This window comes from Candoia aspera, chromosome 4, assembly GCF_035149785.1.
Source record: "Candoia aspera isolate rCanAsp1 chromosome 4, rCanAsp1.hap2, whole genome shotgun sequence".
In the NCBI taxonomy this organism is placed as follows: domain Eukaryota; kingdom Metazoa; phylum Chordata; class Lepidosauria; order Squamata; family Boidae; genus Candoia; species Candoia aspera.
Window position 1 is genome coordinate 37,388,574 of NC_086156.1, and position 27,880 is coordinate 37,416,453.

General features: G+C 34.1%; 1 protein-coding gene across 2 annotated transcripts in view; it reads right to left on the minus strand.

Annotated features, from left to right (window-relative positions):
• SATB1 (SATB homeobox 1) overlaps positions 1 to 27,880 on the minus strand; it is a 91,373-nt gene that overhangs the window by 25,600 nt on the left and 37,893 nt on the right. For both annotated transcript variants that reach the window (XM_063303871.1, XM_063303870.1), the window contains exons 8-10: positions 27,351 to 27,799; positions 20,292 to 20,504; positions 13,182 to 13,337 (exon numbers count right to left, since the gene is read on the minus strand). In XM_063303871.1, the coding sequence (XP_063159941.1) occupies positions 13,182 to 13,337; positions 20,292 to 20,504; positions 27,351 to 27,799 (818 nt within the window). The remainder of the gene's footprint in view (positions 1 to 13,181; positions 13,338 to 20,291; positions 20,505 to 27,350; positions 27,800 to 27,880) is intronic.

The following is a 27,880-nucleotide window of genomic DNA, read 5'->3' on the forward strand; positions in this document are numbered from 1 at the left end:
TCACATTTCTATTATCCTGAAACAATCGCTGAAAAAAACCCACCTGATTTGATGCCTGTGAATAATTGGGTGTGGATTACTCAACAGACATAATATCAAGAAAATAGTTAAAATAGGCAATATTAAAAAAGGGGATATATTAATTAATGAGTATAATTAAAACTACATTTATGAACTGCACATTTGTTAATTTTTGTACGCCTTCCAAGTCCACTGGAGTTGGGCGGCCGATAAATTTAAATAAATAAATAACTTTTCCAATCTCTTGAAAATGTTTAGGACAATAGAAAAAATGCTATAGGTGAATGTTCCCTCACCCCCTATCTCCCCAGGTTCTGCCAGTCTTCCATGCTATATGTTATTATAGCTTCTCTGTTATTAAGACTGATCAGATTCCTTCACAATCAGGGTTTCTAACTGTACTTTAAATCTTTACTTAAATTTAGGTACGAGGGAAATCTTAGTTTGCTTCACCATGATGGTGAATTCTACAAGGAATCTGTGTGAGAAGAAACAGAGAACAGCAATGGGCCCAGATCATATTGCATTTTCAAAACCAAGCAAAGAATGTTAAATCTGAAGAGTGTGACATTTTATTTTATCTTGTCCAGATATTGTTGAATATTTTGTTATCTCATTCTTTCACTATGTAAATTATTATATGAAAAACAAATTTCTTTTAAGCATGTAATCAACCACAATTCACTTTAATTTCAATCAGTTCTTAGTAAAACAAGAGTGCCATGTAAGCAGCCGCCTATAATTGTAACTTTTACTGACATGTTTTAAACATACAACAATAATACTTATATTATCATACTTATCAACTAATCGGTTCCTATGGAATGAAATTACTACCTTCTGATCACCTGTTACTTCATGCTTATTAACTACAGCTTCTCTAATTATTGTAAAATTCCAAAGCTTAACTAGTCTTTTGATGATGGAATTTCCTGGCTCAAGTGATGTTATATATTCAGCACATTATAAAAACTGATACACGATTTTATCAGTTACATTTGCATGTGATCTCGATGCATTATTAAAACTGGTGCAACTCATTTTTAATCTATTTAATTGACTCCAGTTTACAGGAATACCCTGAATTCTGCTAACAGTTCTTCTATATAAAAAGACAAATATTGCTGGAGTAATAAATGCTAAAAACCAAACAAACACTGGAATGTTGGCCTTAAGTAACTGTCAAATGCAAAGTTTCTTCTCATGCCATCCCTTTATCTCTGTCCTGGGAATGACAGCAGCTCTGTTGCACAACTCAGCAGACAGACACCATGCCATTAAGCTGAAGAAGTCGTATATCACTGCCCATGATATACGTCACTTCCATGACATAGTCCAATGCCTTATTCAGATAGAATGGACAGAGTGTCCCTTGACAAGTGTGAAAATTCTAACATGTACTTTACTGGCAAATCTAGAAGATCTGTGCTTCTGGGCTATACCAAAACAAACCAACAAACCCAATAAAAGTATCCATATTTTTATTTTATATAATCCTGCTGGTACGTTTTATTCATAGTATGAATCTGTAAGCCACCCAGAGTCATGTGTGAGTTGGGCGGCCATATAAATTTGTTGAATGAATAAATGAGTGAATGAATGAATAAATAAATAAATAATCTGGTCAAAGGGCTGGATCACTATTCTGATCACACTGTAGCCAACAGAAAGCCCATGAGAAATCCACAAGTAGTTCATAAATACAATAGTACTCTACCAGTCATCTTTTCTGGAAACAGGGTCTGAGGCACGATGCTCTGATATTACTTATAAAATAGTTATCATGATTATTAGCTACTGAAAGCTTATCCTCCACATTCATTTTTGACTTCACTTAAGTATTTAATTTTTTGTTTGTTTGTGCACTGAGGCATTCAAAACAATTAAAGCAATCTAAATTACAGGCAAGATCCATCCATCCATTCATCCTGTAGTTTTAGATTGCTTTAAATTGCTTATATATCTATCTATACATCTATCTATCTATCTATCTATCTATCTATCTATCTATCTATCTATCTATCTATCTATCTCTAAACTGAGAATAAACAAAGCAAAGCAAGGCCTGATTTACTGTTCAACTGTAAAACAGCCAATAACCTACTACAATATGCTAATGTAATATTAAGGTGTTGGACTAAAACTGGAGAGACCCAGGTTCAAGTCCATCCTCTGTCATGGAAACTCACTCAGTGATTGTGAGACTCTCTCTCAGCTTAATGCTATTGTGGGGAGAAAACTGAGAGAAGGAAAGCTATTTAGCTATTTAGACTGGCTTCAAGTCCTGTAGAAAAAGGGAGATATATATCTAATGAAATAATTTTATATATATATATATATATATATATATATATATATATATGTATAAATATAAATAAAACTATAACTATTCTTTGTTTTTTAAAAAACAATTCAATAATACAAGATGTTTTCATGCATTCCCATTCAGTATATTCCTAGAATTTTAAGTCATAAATGCAAACATTTTGAAAGCATGGTAGGCTTTTGCCTTTCAGGAATAGATAGCAGTATAGTCTCTGGATATATTTACTTGGGTACATAAAATGCAGTTAGGTGGCATCGCTGAATCTAAGCAATAGCAGGTAGGAATCACTGAGAACATTATGTAAGATGATGAGTGTTGTATGCTGTATCTTTAGCTTTACCTTTTTGAATCACAAAACATACTGTTTCTTTGCATTTTTGAGGAATCCTTTGCATTCCTCAAAAATGCAAAGGGTGTATCATCAATCTTTATTTTACTCCAGTAAAAATTCAGTTTCAGGAGATTTCTCCAAGCATTTGAAAAGTTAAATTTTTGCAAATAAGAAATGTAGTTGCAAACTTACAAGTTTTTTTTTTTAATGATCCTGCAGGATATTTTCCAAAAGTAGGTTAAGATGATAACCCACAAAATACTATCTTGTGCATGTTTTGCTTTTGCTGCAGGCTGGCTGACTTTGTATTACAGGCTTAATGAAATGTAGAATTATTACCTAGAAATAATTTGAGAAGCTTGGATAGCAATTATTTTCTATGTGCCTAAGACATGATTTTACAGCCTCTGTGGCAAAAAACACACCTCAAATAACAAAGCAACAAGAAAAAGAACTATCACTGAAAAGAGGCCTGGAATTTTAGTTGCACCACATGTGGTTTTCATTTGTGAAAAATGAACAAGCTGTTTGTGGTTAAACTGTCTAATCTGCTGTTATCAATCTAGCGCTGCATTCAAGGTTTACAGGATACATCAGCTTCTGTGCCATATTAGCTGTTAAAAGGGAGAGGGGGGTGGGAGGAAAAAAAGGAGGAGAGAGTTTATCCTGAGGAATAATATTTCCAATGCAGCCACACTTGCACTACATCTGGTTGTGCTGGTAGCGGCAGTTAAATTGAAATATTTCACAGCGTGTGTCAGAAACATGCAGAATGGTAATTATGACAGATCTGATTAAGCCTGAGTGCTACTAGCTCCCTGGCCAGCTCTGGTTGTGCAGGTGTGACCTTGTGTGTGCCTGCGTGTGTAAATAAAATTAATTACAAGCAAGAGGGCGAAGGCTTCAGTGACATCACAAAGCGGAGAAACTCCCAAGGGGGAGACCTAATGGAATATTTTCCCTCAGTCTAATAATACAGTTCATATTGACTTGAGGTAATTAGTGGGATCATTAAAGCAGTTTTCCCGGCGTATTTGGCTGCCTGATCAGATTAGTGAAAATGTTCTTCAGAACAAGCCCTGTGTGGTCTGCCAGAAGAGGAGGAAATAAAAAGCAACAAAGCATTTTGGAGTGATAAACAGCACTGGACTTCCACTCCTACAAAATGTGCGACCAGAGTCTTCAGTTAAGAACAGCATCAGCCAATAAGCACGGGCTTCTCTGTCAGAAATAAACTCCAGTTTATATTTTGCTGACACTCAGATACACTTGGTATATATCAAAGTGGCAATTTCCTGCTTCTTTGGGATCTGTATGTTGGCTATTAATGGTCTCTCAGCTGAATGGCTAGGGCCACAAACTGCCACAGATGCTGCAAAATGTAAACATCTACAAACTTTTCTATGAAGTATCATGGGTTTAAAATCTATCTATCTATCTATCTATCTATCTATCTATCTATCTATCTATCTATCTATCTATCTATCTATCTATCTATCTATCTATCTATCTATCTATCTATCACTTAATCCTTCCACTTAAAAATGAAAATAAGCACCTGAACTGTTGCCTCACAAAGAGCAAAAATATGAAACAACATCTGCAAATATTTTTCTAATTGTAAACTGAAATAGGTTAGCATTTTTGTAACTGATTTAGCACAACGGAAGCACGAAAACAAAAATATCACCCCCTTTATCATCCCACAGCTCTTTCTGATCAGGCAACAAACCATTTGTTTCAAATCAACCCACTGAGCATGCTCTTACCTTGCAAACAGAATATGCCAGGCTCTGTCACAGATGGCAGGCTATGACAGTTGCCATCCGTAGCGTCAATACTCGACAGTTCAGCACAAGATCAGTGACATTCTGTCTCATTAGAGCCACACTAATTATCACAGCTAGTTTCAGGGGAAACCATGTGTTGCAATGGTCAATTTGAAGGAGTCTGTGCATCAACAAACTGGTAATAAGGATCAGACACCTTATTATATGACAGCATGCAGCCTATGATCTGATTTTCTGAATCAGAGGTACTGAGGCAACACTGAAGCCTGAGGAGTTACAGAACCGTTATGTACATCATCGTGAATTTCCGTGAGCTCATTTCACCATGTGGCATTGTAAGACAGAGATAGGAGGAAGGCACAATGTCTTAATGAATGAGGCATCCTGTATACTATTAATATTGCTTCACTATATTTAAATGATATGTTGGAAGAGTAATGATGAAAACTTGAGCAGAGACAGATATGCTTCCCTAATACAAAAAATAAATAAATAATAAAATAGATAAATAAAAAGCAGTGCTGTTTCAGAGCAAAGACCTATTTAGGCCAGTGTTTTGTTTCTACAGTTGCCAAACATACCAATCCTACAGAAAGCTCATAGCACATTATGCTTTAATCTCTTTTTTTGCAGGAGTTTTTTAATTTGCAATTTATTTTAATATCATGGATTTCCTGAAAGACTGGACCCATGAAAGGGTTTTTTTTACTGCTCTATGAAAGAGGATGATCATGATCACACACACACGTATAGGTATATGTATGTGGGTGTGACAGAGGCAGAATATAGTACAGTAGAAAATTGTGGTCTCCCAAATCTTGACATTATGTTCCATCACATTAGCACAGCCTTCCCCAAACTGTATGCTAACTTACACCACCCAGTATCTGCAAATCAAGTAGCTAGTAGCTCACCATCTGTTTTCTATTTACATGCAAATAAGTGTGCTAGACCTCAATCTAGATTCAAGGCATTACTAGAGATTCTTTTTCTAATTCCTGCATGACTCTGAGGTGTTACAAAACAAATGCTGAATGGTAAGTAAGTTTAAATCTGCCTTCCAGTTCCTGTGTGGTAGTTCTAATTCAGACTGTACCCTTAGTCTAATGTCAAAAAGGCAGAAGACCAGCTGCCTGTTATGTAGTTAATATATCTTAATTAACCCTGTTAGCTCAGCTGACCAGGGAATCTTATTGCTTATATTATTTTACTCTAGAGTACTAAGACTGGGGTGAGATATCTGGGACCCAATCCTTGTACTGTTAATGGTTTTAACATTCAGCAATGACCTGTTTCTCCTACTATTACATTAATCATTGAGGCTATTGCCATTGTAACAGGTGAGGCTAATGGGCACAGAGAAAACTCTCTATTAAGCACTTTTGGGTAATATAAATTTATCTGGGGCATTTTTATCCAGTCTTTCATCAGCCAGGGCTCAAAGCAGTTAACATAAATTAAATACCAAAATAAAATAAACAATATGTGGAATTCAAGAAGAAAAAGCACATACAGATTTTGAAAATGAGACAGGCTTATCTAGGAAAATACACTTAAATTCTGTTATAACCTGCACTTCAAATTGTTCCAGGAAAGAGCATCAGTAAGTAAAATATTATCCAAGTCAGAGGGAGGACTGATTCCATTACTAACTGAATTAAAAACTGATGGTAGTGTGAACCAATTAATTTACATTTTTGATGAAATTCCTTCCATATGAACAATGTTTTTCCTAGTCATGAGACAGAACAGGCACATAGCTCAATGTTAGCATGTCCTGAAGCCTGCTGTAGAAAGCTTCAAAGGATATTTTCCAGAGCTTGCTAGTGTGGTTCTTGTCTCATTTAGGCCATCAAATCCAATTCAAATTAAACCCAAATTAAAGCAACTATGACATTCAGTGAAAGGGAGCCCAGGACCTCTCTAGGTACTGGAATCCACAATCAAACTGCTCTTTACAAGATTCCACTTGCCCTAGTTCTCTTTATTTTACACATCCTGTGAATAACCAGGCAAGCGGTAATGTATTATGATACTAAAAATTATCTAACACAATTAAGACTATAGTTGACCAATGGAGAAATTACAGCAGTTTAAATTAATTAACTGAAAAGGTAAAAATTGGTTACATTCTTCACTATAAGGATCAGTTTTCATCCTTCACTACAGTACTGAAACAATTATTTAACAGCAGCTTAAGAGATCTGTTCCCCTATTTGCCTCTCTGTATACAGTATAATTCCCATATAATACAAGCAATTCCAACATTAATGCCCAGCAATCAATTAAAACCAACCACAAAATCTTCAGGCCTCCTTACTAATGTAAATAAAGATGTGGAGGCCAGGAAAAATAAAGAGAAAAATCCATTGGTGGGAAGAGTTCTGAGGATATTCCTCCCGTCTCACAAAATGAGAAGGTTCTTATGTGGTAACCTCGTAGTTTGGTCTAAGAGAACTCTGAAATTGATTAAGCTGGGAGACTGTGGCTGGCCAAGACCTCCCACTGGCCAAGCAGAAATTTAAATCCAAGTATCTCAAACTTACATTCAACATCGTACTGCGTGATGAACTGAAAAGGCAGAAGTGAGAGCTATGATCAGAGAAAAAATGTTAGTGTGAGAATGTATATTCCAGTTTGATGTGTCTGGACTATCGGTGGGGAGTCAAGAAAAGAAATATGTAAGGATGCTCTCTCTCTCTGAGCACAGGTGTAACTCTCTGAACAGGAAGAAAAAAAGGTGCAGGAAAAGAATTGAGGACAATTATATTTTCCAACAGCCATATAAGGCGGGTAAAAGTTTGAAAAGGCTATTCAACCACGTTTTAAGATGTGATATTTTACAAAGAAGCTCTGAATAAAGAAAAAACACTAAATATTTCTAATAAAGTGTCACAATATAAAATACTCATGAAACAACTAAGAGTCCCCTTTTTGGGGAAGATGTGTGGTAATAGAAACTTGAAAAATAAATAAATAAATAGCATACACAATATAAGTCCCCATCAAATAATGATTCCTATTCTGTTTAGCAGATACAAACCACAAAGGAGAGCGCCAATTATGTATTATGCTATTTTCAACACTGTACCAAACAAGATTCAGGTTCTGAATATGGTAATATTTCAGTAAACATTCTGTAATACCTTCTATGAAAATTAAAATTGTAAGGTGCATATACATATGTGTCTATCTGAGGCCATGATAAAGTCATGATGTCTTGTTGCAAATGACAAAAAGTGTATTATTTGTGTCAGTCCCTCTCCCTTGTAGATGCTTCAAGGGGGAAAGACAAAAAAAACCCCACGCTTTTACTTCCAAAATTTTGTAAGTTTTTGTAATTTTAACTAATTGCAATAAAGTAGAAATAAACAATTAAAAACTTCTTTTGTTGTTATTTCTTAAAATTGTCTTCGATTAAAAGAATGAAAAATGGTTAACAATGCTGACTTTGAGTACAGATTTAATTGTAGGATGTTACACCAAAGTAACAAATGTCTAACAAAGCTATGCCAGACAATATATATATATATTTTTACAATTATCTAATATGATAGGCCAAGTTGAGTAGATCACCACAGAAACTTAAAGGTATCATCAACATTCATACTAGGTAATAAATGTCTCTATAATGAAAGCAATACCATGGCACTAACTAAACAAAATGTGATTTTGTGTCTGTGTATAGAAAGGGCCCCATTTTCTGCTGTTTAAATGATCAATAATAGCTTTTGTTAATGAAAGCACTATGATAAACTATAAGCAAAACTCTATAGTACACTGGCCTAAACTTGCCTTATGTCTTCTGGTCCCATTTAGCATCCATCATAGTCCAACACTGCAGGAAGAAAAAGCTTTGCAAATAAGTAGCTTCCATGCCAAAATATGCATGGCATGGCAGTGTGAATACTTGGTGTATTCACTATCAAATGGCAACATATATATTTCCATGCACATGGGAATGCAAAAAAGAAAGTTCTAAGTGCTCTCATATGAACAAAATTATTATTTGGTGTTGAAAAATCAAATGAAATAAAATATTTTTTCTTCACTTTCTATTCAGCAAGAGAACATTTTAGTTATATATTTTATTTATAAAAAACTTAACCTGCTTTTTGAGGGATCCCAAAATAGGGACTAGTTAAAGGTAGTTTACAATAAATTAAAAGCAATTAAAACATAAATTCGATAAAACACTAAAAGAGCAATATTAAAATGACAGACAGCTTAAAAGCTATTACTTAAACGGGTACCCACTATCCACATCACAAGAACGTCTATCATGCAGTAATTACAAATTACATGATAGACACCATTTGTTAAAATGGTGGTTCTTTTAAGACAATTGGCATTTTTGTTTTAAAAGGTTTTATCTTTCTGACAATGCAGTTTTCAGTGTGGAGAAATTACATTATCTATTTAGGAAGGACAATGTTAGTTAAAAATCATCTAACAGCAAGGTATCATCTTATGTACATATTTTGGAGAGGTACTACAGATCAGTAAATCCCAATATATACATTTAAGATTCTGATCTATTCCCAGGCTGTAACTTTCCTTCCCTCAACAGGAGCCACAACTGTGTCTTCCACTGTAGAATTAACTAACTGCTTTTTGATAATTAGGAGACTTATAAAATCTACCGAAGTGCATAACCAATTCATGCTTATTGTATTATTATTGAGAAAATCTCAGTCTGGACACAATTAGGAAACATAGATGATATATAGTATCTCTAAATTATAGGTCAAAGGTAATGATTACTATGAAAAAACACAACTTTAACACAGGCAACAGCTCGTTTTAAGTAAGCCTGTTACTAATAATGATGAAGAGACCCCTGTCTCTTTAATGTTCTTTAATATTATTTTTAAAATGCATATATGTACAATACCATTAGGGCAGTAATGAATGGAGGGTTGTTTATTGCTGCTGTCCCTGTAAGAAAGATCTTTAGTACTTTTAGTGATTAACCTTCTTTTAAACTATTTCAAAATTCAACTAACAGAAAAAGCCATGTTTCCTAAAAGTATGGTGATTTCTCTTGTCTTTTCTAACATTAAAAGAAAATATCTAAAATTAATACAAAATGCCATATGTGCTTTTTACTATGCAGGTGGAATTCATGGAAAACAAAATCTTAGTATCAGCATACAACTCAGTGACTACAATATTATAGCAAAGCAAAAAATATTAAGGATGGAGAAGTACTGACAACAGATATTTCTTCTTAATGCATACTGCATAACCTTCTTTTGAAAATAGAAAAACTAAAGAAGCGTACAGGTTTGAAGTCATGGTTAACATTCTATCATAATTAGAAACATTTCAAGAGCCCTGTAATTTCCAATCAAAATTACAGTAATTTCCAATACACAAGCCATGATTCATGACAGAATTTTACATTCCACAAGAGATTGTAGTGGCCTGATGTATGACACAGTGAGTGCAATGCTAACATAAACAATTCAGTTTAATGTTTAAACAGCACTTGGTGTTTAGAATCCTACAATAAAAGAAACATATTATTGCAGAAATTATCACTTTGACAGTGATTGAAGGGTAGGCAGGCATGTGGCCTGTAAAGCTGTAATTTTTTACAGTCCACAGCTTGAGTTTAATCATTTTGATGTAACATTTCCAAAATATCCTTTTAAGTATTCCTTACAGCATATAACTTTAAAAAGAAACATCTTTTTTATATAATGAAAGATGGAGCAATTCCCAACTGCAAACATTTCCAAACTTACAGCTTAAATAATAAAGCAAACTGCACAACAGAATATAAAGTGCACCACATATAAAGAAAGGTGACATTCAGTCAATTTAGCCAGGACTGAAAATATTTCCCTCCCTTCAGTGGAGAAGTGGATACCATATTTGACCTTACAGGTCAACTTTGCATCTTGATATCTGGTTTCTTCATACATTCAGAATAATTTAAATTTAGACATGTGATCCAAGAACCCAGGTAAGCTAGCAATATTAAGGCAAAACTTACAATTCATGTATTTCAATTCTACATGATATTTATTCAGACAAAAATCTGGTATGTCAATTTTATCAGCAGTGAATTCTCACAATGTAATCCATTAATTTTTTACTCAGCATCATTAAAAGTTGTTTGTGCATGTGTGTGTATACAATATGGAAACAGTAGAAGTCTTAACTGTATAATCATTGTACAAAAAGTATGGATAAAGATTAATCAAGCCATAAAGTATGAATAATCAACATCAATACAGTTACACAGTTACCCTTTAGTAACAGTGAACTTGCCTAAAGGTATTTATTGTGACAAGCTATTAATTTATTTTGCAGACAGAACTTTATTGTTCAAGGAGATGTAAACTCATAAAGTTACTCCAGTGCTCTGAAAGGATTCTTTCATCTAAATGGCAGATTAAATTTATTAAAATGAAATTTTAAATGAAATTGTTGTTGCTGTTGCTATTGTTGCATTTTTTCTAATTCACCCTATAACCAAAGTTATTAGAAATGGATGTTTACTCCAAAGTAAATCATTCTGTATTCATGGGATATACTCTATCATACCATGCACGATACTGATATAAACTGACTTCAGGTCAAAGTTTTGGATTGTCTAAAGACATACTGCAGGTTTTGATTCAGTGTGCTCTACGAATAATGAAGACAAACTCAAATTTAGGATTAGGAAAAGTACCTTAGCTATATAAAAGCAACATTGTCTTGTATGTTGCTGAAGGTGCATTAAAGTTTGGGTGTTGGAAAAAGAAATCCATCAAAATCCCAAAATTAGTTATTAAACATAACCAAGTCAGAATCCAAAATACTGTCACAATATGTTCAAACAATATTATGAATAAACATGCGCCTCTACACACGGTCTTTGCCTTCATTTTTGACAGCCTGAACCCAAACCACAAACTATTCCATCTGAACAATCATGATTTTGTTTGTTTTGATTTTGTTTGTCTAGTTCACTATTTAAGGATGACCCATATGTATTATATTTCAAGCCATATATTCTTAATTATAAAGACTATGCCAGACTTTTCTTTTTTAAAGGTGTAAAATTTAATGAACATTAAAAAAAACCAGCTAATTTGGTATAATTATTAAAACTTGATACTTTACAGCTATTTTGGACTGTTTCTCATTGTAACTTACTATTGGCCATGTTGGCTGTGGTTTATGAGTGAGGGAGTTCAAAAGAGATGAAAAGAACCAAGTTCCCTATCCTATGTTAGAGTGGTATATTAGGAACAGAGAGATCCAGGTTAAAATTCTCACTCAGCCATAAAGATCACCAAGTATTGTTGAGCCAGTTAGCTGAACATAGTTTGTTAGATGATGGACAGAAAAAAATGGGTGAAACAAATACATAGATATGCTGACTTGAACTCCTGAAGAAAGGCAGGCTACAAATTTAATATTTAAAGTTAATATACTTGTAATCCTGTTAGGGCCTGCAAAAAACATATGTCAGGGCATCAGAGTAGAAGTTACAAAAAATCCCCTGATCAAGATATAAATGATAGATACAAATGATAGAAAACTGGCTGCATTCAAGTGCATTTTTGTCTCTCATGGAACCCCATCAACTTCTTGTGGAAACCCTGAAACAGTCTGAAAGACCCATCACTAAACCAAACATACAGTTCCCAGGATCATGCTGTGAATTCAGGAAAAGACACCGCTGTTTTAAGATACTGCTGACAAGTTGCTACTTGAGTGTCATTATGTTTACTGAAGCACTGCCCAGTTCTATTGGCTTTATCTTAGAAACTCAAGAGTTTGGAAGCATCACCTTTTCCTTACTGTTGAAAAAAATCCATTTTTCTTCTTCAGTTACATGTGTTTTCTAATATTTCTCTTATCAAAATATTCTTGAACATATTCTCTGATGATTTAGATATTAAAATCTTTAGTTTGTACTTGTTTCCATCCTAATAAATACATCTAAAAATCTTGGAACTGTTCAACATTTTAAGTGATGAAACATTTCATTCAACTTGTCCTTCAAGGCTGCAGCAAGCCAAGATTTCATCAAAATGCCAAACACACACAGGGATATCATGATGAAAGCTCCATGCCTTACAAAAGGGGCAGGATTTATGTTGCAACACTGATGCACATTTTATTTGCTCTCCATTGCCTCCCTTCTCATAGGAGAAGTTCTAAACACCCAAGCATTGCATCTAATTTAGTTTATTTATGAAATTATCCTCTAACTAACCCACCCACCCCATGTTCCCTCACCTTTGTATTCCTTTCTCTTAAATATGGACTCCTATTTTCTGTGTGATTCAGAAAACTCTATGCTTACTTGTGGCATAACCATTAAGCTTTCTAGTCTTAAGTAAAGAGAAGAAGACTAGGTTGGGGAAATGGGGAGAAAGGACTGCAGGATATTCAGATTTGCACCTATACAAGGGGTAATGTTATACTGAATGGATTAAAAGGCTATGATTTGAACTGTACATCATTGGTCTACGTAATAGTATTTCAACATAATGCCAGCAAATACGCCATGTTTTATAATGTAGCAGGAAAAATACAATCAGCTAAAGACATCTTGACCTCCGCTCTAGAGAAGCTAGTTCATTTGTTTTTGTATTTAATCATACTTAACAGTTAAAGGATTTTATTCATATAGTCAGTACAACGAAACTGAACAATGAAAAAGCAAGAATAGCAACATTAATTCACAGATGACCATAAGACTTACCTGGCTTTTAGTTGCTGCAACCTTTGCAAATAATGCTTGAGATACTTTAGCTCTCTTCATTTCCTGTTGGATCTCATCATAAATGGAAGCATTAATGTTCATGGTATTATTTTCAGGTTTTCCGTTTCTTTCTGTTGAAATAGCAGTTGTTTTTACCTAGAAATATGATATATTATTATTCAACAGATAAAAAAGATGCCCAGTTAAGAGGCACTATAACTGTCAGCACACACTAGAGTTTAAGTGCTCTTAATTAGGAATAAGTTCCACTGAAATCAAGAGGGCTTACTTTCAAACCCAAATATAATAATAAGGTGAAATAATTATATATTTCCTATAACAAGATACTTCCAAATGTTTAAATAACAGGACAACAGAGACATGTAGAGCTTTAAGTGAACTTCCCTATTTTATCTTAAAAAAGAGAGGCCCGTTGAAGATGAAAAAAGGAATTTTTGAAGTTGCCATAGTTATCAGACACCTTTTTTTTTTTTGGCATATGGGATAAGTCCTTCTGCGTTGTACCCCAGCAAAGGAATGTACTTCCTTGGAAGTCCTCTTTGGCCCTTATTCTCAGTACATACAGAAAAATCTGTAAAGATGCCTCTCTTTTACCACAGTTTTGTTATTCATTTTAGGGTTTTTTTTAACTGTAACTTTTACATTTTTATTTTTTAATGTTCTTAGCTGCCCTGAATTTTCTGTTGGCTTAAAGTAGGAGTGTGGGTATAAACTAACCATTTAATAATAACAGCAGTAATAATGAATATATTTCAATCAAAAACTGGCAGGCAGCTTTCCAAATTGTCCCTTATTCTTACGATCATCCATTTTCGATAAGACAGTACTGCCAACTTAACTTCATCGATAAAAGATCATATGTGTTAAGCATATGTATATATATTATTACTTATTAATCCATCTGATACCTGAATAGATTCAGATACGACATTTGAAGACATGCTGCTGGAAAATGATCATTTTTTTTTGTAGTGGAGTTAGCTCAAAATGTATGAACTTTCATAAATTCATTCACTAAATTCTATAGTTATCACAGTATTTCAAATTTGTAATGTAAGTGAAGAGAATGAAAAAGGGCAGATAATTCCTATAATTTTGTGGTATATGGGCAAGACATACAGGCAATGACTAAATTAGAGATCAACAAACTGTGCCCAGACTTCGTAGTGATACTATTTCTAACCAGCCAGTCAGATTCTAGTAAAAGTGACTATCAAATAGAACATTTCCTCTTTATTTAAGAGCTCTCTATAGTGCTAAGGAGAATTATTTGTATGGCAGATGAAGTAAATAAATGCTTCCCTGCACATTTTCCCAATTTCCTTTGTAAATTTTTTCCTAAACCAGAAAGAGGAATATTTACTTGGCATTTTTATCAGAGCTAGTCTCTCAAAGCATTCAGACTTTGTGGACAATTTCAAGGCAAGGTAAATCAAACCCATTCAGCTACTGTGATACTTAAAAGTTTATAAACCCATTTGAGTTTTCAATATTTCTGCATAAATATGACCTAAAACATTATCTGTTCTCCATGTAAGTCCTAAAATTAGATAACAGAAGCCAGTTAAACAAATGAATAAAATATGTTAGACTTGTTCATTTATTTATTTAGGAAAATGGTCCAAAGCTATATATTTGTGTGTGGCAGAAGTATGTGAACCTCTAGAATTATCAGTTCATTTGAAGGGGAAATTAGAGTCAAGTGTTTCAATCAATGGGATGATAATCATGGGTGAGTGTGAGAGGTCCTGCCTTATTTAAAGAATAGAATTCCAGGTATTCACTATGAAAGTCTGGCCTTGACAACAGAGGTATGCAGAAGTGTGTCATGGCTCGAACAAAGGAGATTTCTGAGGACATCCAAAAAAGAGTTGTTGACGCTCACCAGGCTGGAAAAGGTTACAAAACTATTTCCAAAGACTATGGACTCCACCAGTCCACTGTCATGCAGATTGTGTACAAATGGAAGCTATTCAACGTCATTGTTATCCTCCCCAGGAGTGGTAGACCAACCAAGATCATACCAAGAGCAAGGCATGTAATAGTCTGGAAGGTCTAAAGGAACCCCAGGGTAATGTCTAAGGAACTAAAGGCCTCTCTTGCATTGGCAAATGTCAGTGTTCATGAGACCACCATCAGGAAAACACTGAACAATAATGGTGTGCACGGCAGGAAAGGAGAAAGCTACTGCTCTCCAAAGAGAATACTGCTGCCCATCTGCAATTTGTGGAAGACCACATGGATAAGCCAGAAGGCTGTTGTAAGAATTTTGCATGGATGAGACCACAATAGAACTTTTTGGCTTGAAGGAAAAATGTTATGTTTAGTGGAAGGGAAACACTACATTCCAACTTAAGAACTTTATACCATCTGTAAAATATGGTGGTGGCAGTATCGTGGTTTGGGCCTGCTTTGCTGCCTCTGGACCAGGACAGCTTGCCATCATTGATGAATTCCAAATTGCACCAGAAAATTCTACAGGAATGTGTCAGGGTATCTATTAACTGAAGTTCAAGAGAATGTGGGTCATGCAGCACAACAATGACCCAAAACACACAAGTCCTACAACCAAAGAATGGTTAAAGCAGAAGCAAGTTAATGTTTTGACTGGCCAAGTTGAAGTCCTGACCTTATTCCTATAGAAATGTTGTGGAAGGACATGAATTGGCCAATTCATGTGAGGAAGCCCATCAAAATCTCTTAGTTCAAGCTGTCCTGCCAGAAAGAATGGGCTCAACTTCCTCCAGGCTGATGTGCAGGACTGATCAACAGTTATCAGAAATGTTTAGTTGCAGTTATTGCTGCTCAAGGGGAGCACACCAGCTACTGAAAGCAAAGGTTCATGTACTTTTGCCATGTACAAATATGCAGCTTTGGATCATTTTCCTCAGTAAATAAATGAACAGGTTTTTGACTCATTTGTTTAATTGGGTTCTCTTTATCCAGTGTAAGGACTTGTGTGGAGAACAGATCATGTTTTAGGTCATATTTATTCAGAAATATTGAAAACTGAAAAGGATTCACAAACTATTAAGCACCCACTGTATGTCTAACTTAGAGGAGACGTGAGTGATTCTGAATGGTTCAGGTAGTATTTCTGATAAGGTATATGGTTAAAGATAACCCCTCCCCCACAGACCATTATTATAATCCAACTCATATTCTTAATACTGCCTATTTAATAAATAAAATCAGTTATTTATTCATTATTTATTATTAGATGTATATCCCTTTCTTTGTACAACTCCAGGTGGAATAAATCATGTTCCCATCCCATTATCCTCACAACAGCCTTGTGATGTGAATTGGGCTGAGAATGAGTGACTGGCCCAAAGTCACCCAGTCAGTTTGCATGCCTAAGGGAGAACTACAACTCCTGGTCTCTAGTCCAGTCCTTTAACCATAACCACTACACCAAACTGGCAAAGATCTCTTATTTTAATCTGCTTTCTTCTCTATATGGATCCTATAGTTACAAAATCTTGTTAAAATTTAGAAGATTCTTGTGGAGGAATGAACAACTTAGAAACACTGTTTTCTCCTAAGTACAAACATATGTTAACTATACAATGGAATACACTGGCATATTACTGTGCAGCTCAAATATTTTTCTTATAGATTTTTTTTAAAGAAATCAAAATTAGAAGACATGGATTTTTTTTTTCAGAAATAGAATGAATTTGAATTTATTATTTTTGCTTTCTTGTCTTCTATTCTGGTATGAAGCACTTAATCACTGTGTATTTGTACTGATGTATTACCATATGGCTAGAATAGTAAAATGTATTATTACTATTATTATTAATTATGGAAAGGCAAACTATGAAATACCTAGTTTGGTCCTCAGGTTGTTATAATTGTATTTTTTCATACCCTTTCATACATTTGAAGTCAACTGCCAAAGTTCTTAATTTTCTTAACTTTAATTTTCATGGTCAAACATGCTGGCAATAGAGGTAAGAGTTTTCAGGATCTTCCTAGGTAACCAGGCAGTATGAGCCCAGACCATAAGACATTTTAAAAAGAAGCTACTAGGCTAATAATATATTATTGGAAATATTTTTAAAAAACACTTTTTCTAAGAGAAAGTGAGGCATAGTGCTGTTGTTCACTTTATAATTTATCATGGAATATCTAAATAGTTTCAGCACAATTTTTTTTTTGGCTAGGAAAAAAAACGGTCAGTTACAGTTCCCTATTTCATACATTTTCACTTATACTTTTTTCTTTATATTATATTCAACATTTAATTTTGTCATAGCTTCATGGTTTTTTTCAGGAAAATTTTCTAGTCTGAGATAATCTGGAACACATCTTAGTGATTCAGTGTCTTCAGAAATAATGTAAAAAAACCTTCCACCTTTTATATTGCAATATAAATATCTGATAATTAGAAAAAACGCAATGGTGGCAACGAAGGGACACATGCTAGACTATTCTAAGTCACCAAGGGCATTTCTTGTTGTTTGCAAGATTAGAGAACATATTTTGAGCAAATGAGCTCAAATTACATGGGTTACATCTGACAAACATAAAAAAAGACACTTATGTATACGTGGATATGAACATAGTCCTACTCTGCTATTTATTAAATAACTTTTTTGCTTCAGTTCAAGCTTGAGAAAAAGATGCTGCTACTTTAAGAAGTAGCATTAAATTTTAATGAGTCAACTCCTTAAAGCAGCGTCACTTTTTTCTTCAGGCTTATGTGAATGGCTGCAAACGCTAAGCTGCTTTAATGAAAAGCAAACAGATGTTACACTGAAGTGAGGTCAAAGTTCTGCTTCTAATTAACTTTTGAACCATGCACAAGTACAAACATTATTAGACAGTCATGTATACATATGTACATATGCATTTATTAAGGCAAACATAAAAAATACACATATACATATATGCACACAATTTGTCTATTTATTTACATACACACCTATCTTGATCACCTTTATTTATTTTTAGGAAGCTTTTGATTATAATGGAGAACGTTGCATTGATTATAAGAATATTAGTGGATAAAGATTCATACATCTCTTTAGGAAAAAACAGATTAAACTGTATTAGTTTTAACAAAACATTAGGAGGCGGTTGACATATGCCGATGAACCTGGTATATAGGTTGCTTCAGAATGTCTTTTTTCTCCAAACTCTTGCTTAACAGAATGACCTGAATATAGTTCCCTTCTTTCCTAACAGTTTCTCCTGAACCATTAAGAACAGCATGGATGATTAGTCTGCTGTGCTCTAGTGAACACTATATTATATACTGCTAATTAACCTTTTAGAGGCTATGTTTTTCCTCCATAATTTCTACTGAAAGCATCAGTCATAATTTAATGTATCATACTTTATAAATCTAGTCCTCCCCAAAAATTGAGGTTATAAAATTAAGATTCCTAAAAGGAGTGTTAAGAGTTAGAAATGAAGACAATGCTATGTAAAGAAAGAATTATAAAATTTAAACTTTCAAATACATTAAGGTGGTGCATATAGAGCTGGTTTTCACATAGCACTATCAATACACAAGACATTACACAGAATTCAAAACAAGATTTACAAATATTAAAATGTTACATTTAAATATGCAACACACAGTCTTCAGTTATTTGTAATGTAATACAATTTGCTGTATTAATTGTAATGAAGAAAAACTTTGCTAACAGTTGTATAAACTTGTTCTAAGCTTTTAGGCTCATTGAAGGAAGAGGCTATTTAAATATATTTAGATTCTAGCAAATCTAACACATTGCACTTTTGATTAATTCTAAAAATAAAAAAATTGGAATCATTCATAATTTCTGAACAAAGTCAAAGAAGATGAAGGCTGAAACAATGAAACGAGTATGTATTAATAAACATGAAAGTTCATATTTTTCCCAGGTATGTGCACGCACACACACACACACACACACACACTCTCTCTCTCTCTCTCTCTTTATAAATGCATTCTTTTAAGTACTGTTTTAGTTTAGGAACAAAAGTATTTTTAAATCCTCGTTTAGCTTTTAATATTATACTGTACATTTAAATTCATGAAGTAGTTCATTCCAGGGAAAACAAACTACTTTTCAAGCCTGTTCTGCAAATGGCACAAGAGTTATAATAAATGCATATGCTTTCCAAACAGCTTTTTATCGGGACAAAGTTTACTACTCCATTATTACAGTGGCGCCTAGAAGCACAGTTTTATTTACATGCTAGTATTTCCATTAACTGCCCTCTCCATGGTGGTTTTTCTCAAGAATGGAAGGCTCTATTTTATCTTTTGCTATTCCAAATATATCATTAAAAGAAGACATGGTAAAAAGACAACAATTTATATTTTTTTCATATAAAATACAATAATACATTTTGATTTCAAAAGTTTAAACAATCAGTCAAAAGCTAGAGACATAGTAAGATGGCATCTAAAATTATTTTATCTTCTGAATTTGAAGGTCAGTTCTATCTTGGTAACAAGAAACAGGAAATCATGTGCATCCAAAAAGTCTCTCATGAGATACTTTAATGCAATACATTTTTGGCCAGATTTCTAGAAAAATACTGAAGAAAGTGGATTTACCATAAAAATTAGATGATTTCCAGGTATTAGAAGATATATCAATTACCATCACATTTTTGTTGAAAATATAATTTATTTACTGTAGATTGTGCTGTCAAACTTAAATCTCTTGTTCACATGTAACTGAATTCATTAATAAAACTGTAAGGCATTTAATGCTTAAACCAAACATAAATGTTGCCAGTTCTCTGGCACATGGTATGCACATCACCACACATAAACTAGCATAGCAGCATCAATATTTACTAAAATTAATATTTTAAATGTTGAAATAGGTGTGAGCTAAATTGTTCAATACAACTGACAATTTCTTTAGAATGTCTGCTCCAGTTTTGTTGTTTAAAAGGTCACTCTATTCAAACTATGTTGTTGCACACACTGCAGTTCTGGTATTTTTAAATTAATGAATTAGAATCCCTGCCCTTATTACATTATCTGTGAAAAATATTCTGCAGCTTGCCTTTCTTTGTTTGCACATTACCAATAACTTAGCTACAAAAATATAAAACAAAATGTAGAAAATTGTTTACTTGTGAAGGTCGGCTGGGTGGTGTGCTTATAAGAGGTGTGGGGCCCATAGCAGAAGCTGCATTCAAGCTTCTCTCTCTTTCGTCCTGGTATATTCGGTCTCTTTCTGCTTCCGGCAGCTGCAAGAAATTCTGCATTGCCCGAAGGTTTACTAGTAAAGATTGTGAAGCAGTCTTGGGGTCTTCTTCTTTTCGCAGGATTTCTGAGAGCAAGCCCTGTAGAATCAAAAAACATATACAAACACACTCACATGGCCATAATAGGGCAAAGTAAGAAATTTTATACAGCAGATACCACAAAATTGCAATTGTCTTTGTTACCAACTTCAGAAAATGCACATGAAAAAAAACATTAATTCTGAACAGGAACATACTACTGACAATTTAGGTAGCCAGAAGAGAAGCTCAGCTGCATTCTTAATTTTATTAAGCATCTGTTTTATGTACAAAACAAACCAACTCTGCTTAATTAGACTCTATTTTTTATTTAATGTAAGATTTGTGTATATTGTATCTGTCTGTGCACATATACACATGGAAAATGGTAGAATATTACTAGATAAGCTCCAAATTCATAGCTGATTCTCATAGAAATTCTTTTTCTATTTAGTTATGATTATCCCAGATTGAGTTTACCACTTATGCTGTGCTAATCATATTTCCCAACTGAAGTGTTTTAGACTCAAAATGCCAGGCTCGAAGTTCAAATTCAATTGTTCCAGCAATGGTGGAATAGTTTCAACCTCAAAATGTTAGAATTCAATTTTTTTTGCACATTATTACCAACAACCCCACGCAATCAAGGAAACAGGTTCTTAATATCCAACATTCTGAAATTCCTTTTTAGGAGACACCCTGGAAAGCTTTACTTTTTAATTATGGAATGTTGGCACCCTTCATATTTTACCTTATGATAGTTAATTGCTTCACAGAATCAAACTATTGTTTATTTTCATATTTACAACCTACATCATCACTAGAGTATGAAGATCGAGATTTTTGCCTCTATCATTAATTATTCCCCTGAGACAAACTGATTTTTGATTAAGACTGAGCTTTAGGCAATATACAAGTGTATATACTTTCTTACGTTGCACGCTATATGCTATATGTATTTGTATTGGTATTGGTATTACTATTATCTTTGCAAAGAAAAAGCAATTTTGGTTTCTGCCACTTTCAGCCATCAAAGTCCATGGCTGAAGCGGTCATCAGGCAAGCATAGATATGGGCCACTGAACTATTTCAGCAAGGTAAAGGCAAAAATATATCAATCTGAAAAGAGTGACACCCCCCCCCATGAACTATAACTGAAGGTGGGAGGACTGGATCTTATGGATGCCGTAGGCACTTGTGGCCTCCATGCAGTTTTTGAGTGTTCTAAGGCTGTATTATGCTGTGAAAGTTGAATGGGAAATGCATTCTCTTTGGTGCAAAAAGGGAGGTCATTTGAAAATGAAGAGGATCTCTTTCACAAATAAAGTTCCAGGATTGATAAATTAAGCTTCTGAGAAGTTTAACATATTTTTAATTAATTAATTAATGCTCACATTTATCTAGCCTCCCATCTCACACAAGGCAACTCTTTTTGCTTAAAAATCAAACCAAATAACTAAACGAAAACAAAACTTGTGCCCAACCCTCCCTACATTTTTAAAGACACTAGTAATATCAACCCTGTTGCTTATTATTGCCATCATAGTCCTTCCAGCCCCTAGAAGAAAATAATAATAATAACAATAATAGTAATAGTAATAATAATAATAATAATCCAGTAATGAAAAATTGGTGGGAACATATAGTTGAAAAAGTAGTTGAAAATGAGCAGGTTAAAACATTGTGGGATTTCCGAATACAAATTGATAACGTCTTAGGGCGTAACACACCAGATTTAACTGGTTGAGAAGAAGGAAGTGTGGATAATTGACGTGGCAATAACAGGGAAGAGTAGAAGACAAGGAAGATCACAGAGTATCAAGATCTGAAAATTGAAGTTGAAAGATTATGGCATAAACTAGCCGTGGTGGTCCCAGTGGTTGTTGGCACACCAAACATGCCATACCAAAAAAACTTGGACGGCACTTAGAAAATCTGCGCGTTGACAAAATTTCCATCTATCAATTACAAAAGGCCACACTGCTTGGATCCACACATACACTACGTCAATTCATTACGACATCCTAGGTTCTTGGGAAGAACTCGATGCAAATGAAGGCCAACACCAGCTAAAGAACTGGCAGCTGTGATTTCACATTGTTGTATATATAATAATAATAATAATAATAATAATAATAATATAGCGTGGTCCTCAGCTAAACAAAACACCCCCCTGCTGTCATGGCTACATTTAGAATTTGACACTAAAATTAAACCCACTACTCTAACTTCCTTGCATATTTTAACTAATGAACATAAATCAGCATTTCCCAAACTTTTGGATGTGGTTATGGGATTGCACTTATTATGCATATTATTTTCTCAAAATTATCTCCAGGCTTCAATAGCATTAAGGCAGTACATCTCTTAGTTGCCTTAAGTTTCACTTTATTTTAGGTGTGTGGACTTAACCTTGCATAATACAGATTTCTTCTTGCTCTCTACTTCCAAAACATATGCTTCAAGCCTTTTGCAGCAGATTTGTGAGTGTTTGGCAATTGAGGGGAGGACGACTGCATTCCACTAGTGAAATGCTACTGTCAGTAGGTGGATATAATTTTATACATCTCCTTATTTTATCCTGCTAGATATTTTATAGAAACAATGTTTAATTGTCCCCAAATTACCTTGATTGTTTCATGACTATAAGGAGCTCCAAATCTAACTTTTCATAATCCAAGTCTTTAGTTTCCATTACATATCACAAAATTTAAACATTAGTCATGTGGTACAGAAGCCAATCCTTTATATTAAATTTGTCCATTTGATTTCAAATATCTATGCAAGAGACAGTGTGAAATCCATCTTCTTAAAAGGTGATCCTCTGTTCAGATAGCCAAATCTAGTCTGTATGTATGTATGTAATTACTCAATGTTTATTCAGATCTACCATCATTTATGTTTACTTGCCGCCATACCATCAGGTTTTTTAATCTGATGTGTCAGAAAACATGGCACCCTTGAAGACTTTGGATACACATTTGTAAACTTCTATTTCTGGTTCCCACTAATGTGAAATTTACTTTCTGCAGAAGGAGCCCTTTTCTAAGCTACCTTCAGTCAGACTAATACAATATTAATACAATTTTATTTAGATAGGCATTTGGAGCCTGAAACTTACCTTACTTTGTTATTCTGTTGCCAATCTACACTATATGAATATCAGATCTGAACACTCACATGCCTTTTGTTTTATATTTATGATTGCAATTGTATAATGTGTTATTAGACTTTTGCCTTTGTATGAAACAAGGAAATATTTAATTATATTTACTTATTTTTTCCTTGCAGTAGAAATTAGATTCATCATAACCACATCACAAAAAGTAAATAAAAATTTTACAAAACATCATAAATATAAAAATGATTTTTAAAATATAAAGTGCTTCCAAAGCTAATTACAAATCCTTCAAAATGAGAGAACTAAAGCACAGCTTTCTGTCTCCCAGTTTGTCTGATCTTTAAATATAACCATTATTTCAGATAGATTTTTATCAGGTTCATGGAATTTCAGAGCTCTCCAAAGAAAACTATGATCTGTTGAAACTTTCCCTCACCCCCAAAATACCAATATGCTTAACATCACTGTATGCTATCTGCACTGCAGTGGATTGAAATCTCATATCCAGGTGGAACATTATTTTCAAACTCCACCCGCAAATCTGGAGTCCTGCCAAGGAACATATAAGCAGACACATTTATCTTTGTCACTTATTAGCAAGAGGAGAGCTGTCATGATAGTGTAATAGCACCTTTTTACCTTTTACTCAAACAGTGATATGGGTAGTGAGTTTTTCTTAAATTACACTATGAAGAAGAATTATATGAACATAGTGGCAATTTCTGTTATACTTAAGCAGGCAAATTTCCCTCTACCAAGTAATTTGCAGAACTCAAATTCAATAAAACATTACAAGATGGTCCATTACTGTTATCATTTTTGAATAATCCATCTTCATCCTTCATTTTACTGGAAAATAAACAGTATACCAAACATGAAATGAAAAAAAAAGAAGGAAGAAAGAAATGAAGACCAAACTTGGTAACCTGGGTAAGCCTTTGTTGTGGCTTTAAATTAATTTCCCACTTGATCCATAATGGCCTTTTCCTCAAATGTAACTATAAAAGAGAAGCCATGTAGTTTTAATGCAAAACATACTAATAAGAAATTAAAAACAGGGAAAAGGTCATTATTAAACAAATGGGACAGACATTAAAAAATACCAGTAGCTAAATTCAATTATTTTCCTAATTATTTGGTCTATTTCCATTCTCCATCTCTGAACTATGTATCTTTTCTGGAATATACTTGCCCAGGTATTATATCTAAAATCTTTAATAGCTATAATAGTAAAACAGGTAGTCCTCGTTTAGGGACTGCCTCATTTAGTGACCATTCGCAGTTACAACAATGAAGAAAAAGTAACTTTACCATCAATCCTGGCAATTATGATCTTTGCAGGTCTGTAAAGCAAAGGACAGCTGAAGTAAGATCATAAGCACAGTCACAGTTTCACTTAGCAACTGCTTCGCTTAATGACCAAGTTGCAGGTCCCAACTGTATTTGTTAAATGAGGACTACCTGTATAGTAACTAAAAAAGTCAGTGTAAATTTATGATATTGTTGGTGTCAGCAAAAGAACTTGATCCTAACTCACTAATAATAATGGAAAACTGTTAACTTTAATTATATTGTTAAAATCAAACTGCACAGTCTTCATTTGTTACTGACCTTTTTTACTAGCAAAAGGGCTGCAATAATTATGGCTGCAAACTTATCCATGCTTACTTGTAAATAAATCCTTAGCATTCAGTGAGATGTTTGGATTATTATTTACAGTTATGACTGATTAATTAAAAAAAACAGCAACACATACAGTTTATCAGTGAAATAGGTGTTGAAGTCCTAAGAGCAAATTGAAAATAACTTTCATCCATATCACAAATTCTATATGTTGAAATATCTCACAATTCCAATGTGTTTAATATAAGTTCAGCAGATGAAATATTGTGAAAATTATTCTGATACTTCAGTGGAAAATGTCATAGAACCAGAAACAATCACAAATATTTTCAATTTATATTGTTTTAGAATGTTACAAAATGATTGAAGAATTAAATTTTTCACTTTCAAAGCTCAGATTGCAGGACTTTGCTAATGAAGTCTATCAGAAAAAATCAAGCAATGTTTGTGTAAAACTTATTCAAACAGTCTGGTCTAGTGGTTAAGGCAACGGGCTAAAAACCAGGAGACTGAGAGTTCTAGTCCTGCCTTAGGCATGAAAGCTGGCTAGGTGACTTCAGGCCAGTCGCTCTCTCTCTCAGCCCACCCTACCTCACAGAGTTGTTGTTGTGGGGAAAATAGGAGGAGGAAGGAGTATTAGCTATGTTTGCCGCCTTGAGTTATTTATAAAAATAAAAAAGGCAGGATAGAAAATAAAATAAACAAATAATGTCATGCTGAAATACAGATTTGATTATTGTCCTACGAATCAGAACCCTGTGAGTTAGCTGAGTGAGAACGAATGGCCTAAAGTTGCCCAGCTGGCTTTCATACATAAGGTAGGACTCAAACTCACTGTTTCTAGCCCAGCACCTTAGGCACGACTTATGCTTATACATCTAATTTTTAAAACATTAAATTTCTTTAATAATTATTGAAGCAATATTTTAGCAGAATATTTTTCAAATTGGTTATTTTTATATTATTGAATTTGGTCTGATTTGTTTTTACAGCACTGGACCTCCTTTTTGAAATAAAATCAAGATACAAACATTGAAACAAAAGGATCATATACAGTTTTGGTCTCTGTGAAAAACCCAGTTTGAAAGAGTCTGTGGAGCAGCATCCTAGAGAAATAATGGACAATTTTATACAACTTTAAAAACATACACTTGGATTAGTGTAATTCAGTAATACGTTACATTTGCTATCACTGGAATGCCTTTTCAAAATATATCAGTAACATCCGTTTTCAATGTTATGTCACTGATGTCTGGTCATATATGTTGCTTTGATACCATATGCCCATTTATACCGTCTAATGCTTCTAAAATAATTGAATGATCTATCTTTATAGTTTGGATCAATTTCTATATACATATCTATTTTGGGTTCATTCCTTTTGTTGCATCTTCTGTTTGTGCAGGTGTCAAAAAAGGATAGGACCTTACTGCAGGATATGAAGTAACCTAATGACATTTGCTATTTATTTTTGCATAATTCATTTGCTTGAGATAATTACATAGGAATAGTCTAAAATATAATGCTCAGGGTTGAAGGTTGCAATCCGCAGAATCTATTGTTGACTGTACTGATGCAATGGATGAAATAGCCACAACTATTTCCTCCCAGCTCCATTCTCTTTCTTTCAGATTTACTTCACTCACTTTGTTTTGCAGACTGGGTAACAAAGGTAGCAAAAATTCCTGCTGCATAAGTAATATTAAAAGAAATAGTTCAGTATTTCAGCTTGCAAATATTGCCTCTAGGTGTCCAGAATCATAGTATGTGCAAAGTGTATTTAATTCAGTGAGAGGTGAATTAGACCAATAAGGTGGATAGAAAAGAAGTCCTTTATTACTGGAACTTTACGATTGTTTTGGATAAATGAATCCATTCTTGCACTATTAAAAATAGGAGCATGCAAGGTCCAACAATATGGGGATAAATGGAAACTATATCAAATAGGTTCTTAAAAACCTTAGTTTAAAGGTTTCCTATTTCCCCAAATAATTGCCATTAAAAAGAGAGAGAGAAAGAGAGAATGAAAGGAAGAGACAGAGAGAAAAAAAATGAAATTTCTTAGCGCAAGTAAGCGTGTTTGAGATCACAGCCTAAATATATTTAGGTTAACCATCAATTTTGTATAAAATTACTCCTGCTTTTTTTAAAAAAAGTCTAACCTGAGTTCTGTTAAATGCCACACGTGCAAAAACTGCCTGCGAGATTCCTGCTCGTTTCAATTCATCACGCACCCACTGGTAGATTTCGGAAGACACCTCTGTATTAGTTGACACCTGCTGTTCCAACGGCTTGTTGATGGATCTGCTGACAGGAGGAGGATGGTTCAAGTACTGTTGGTTTAAGGACTGTTGGGCTAGAAGTCTGTTCACTGCATACTGCTGGTTTAGCAACTGGGCCATTACCAATTGTTGGTTTACCAACTGAGGACTAATGGGAGTAAGTCCAGGGTGCAGGTTTGGAAGTGGGGTCCGAACAGATGGTTGACTACTATGAGAAAGCTGAACAGGGGATGGTGGTTGCTCAGCAGTGTTCCCTGGGACTGGTTGGTGACCAAAGCTGACATGGTTGGCACCTTGTTGTGATAGTTCAGAAAGGCTGTCCATTTCAGCTAAGAGGAGAAAAAACAGAGTATAAATTATTTTGTCTAAGGAAATAAATGAATATATTAAAAAGAATAGCTGAGTTCAGA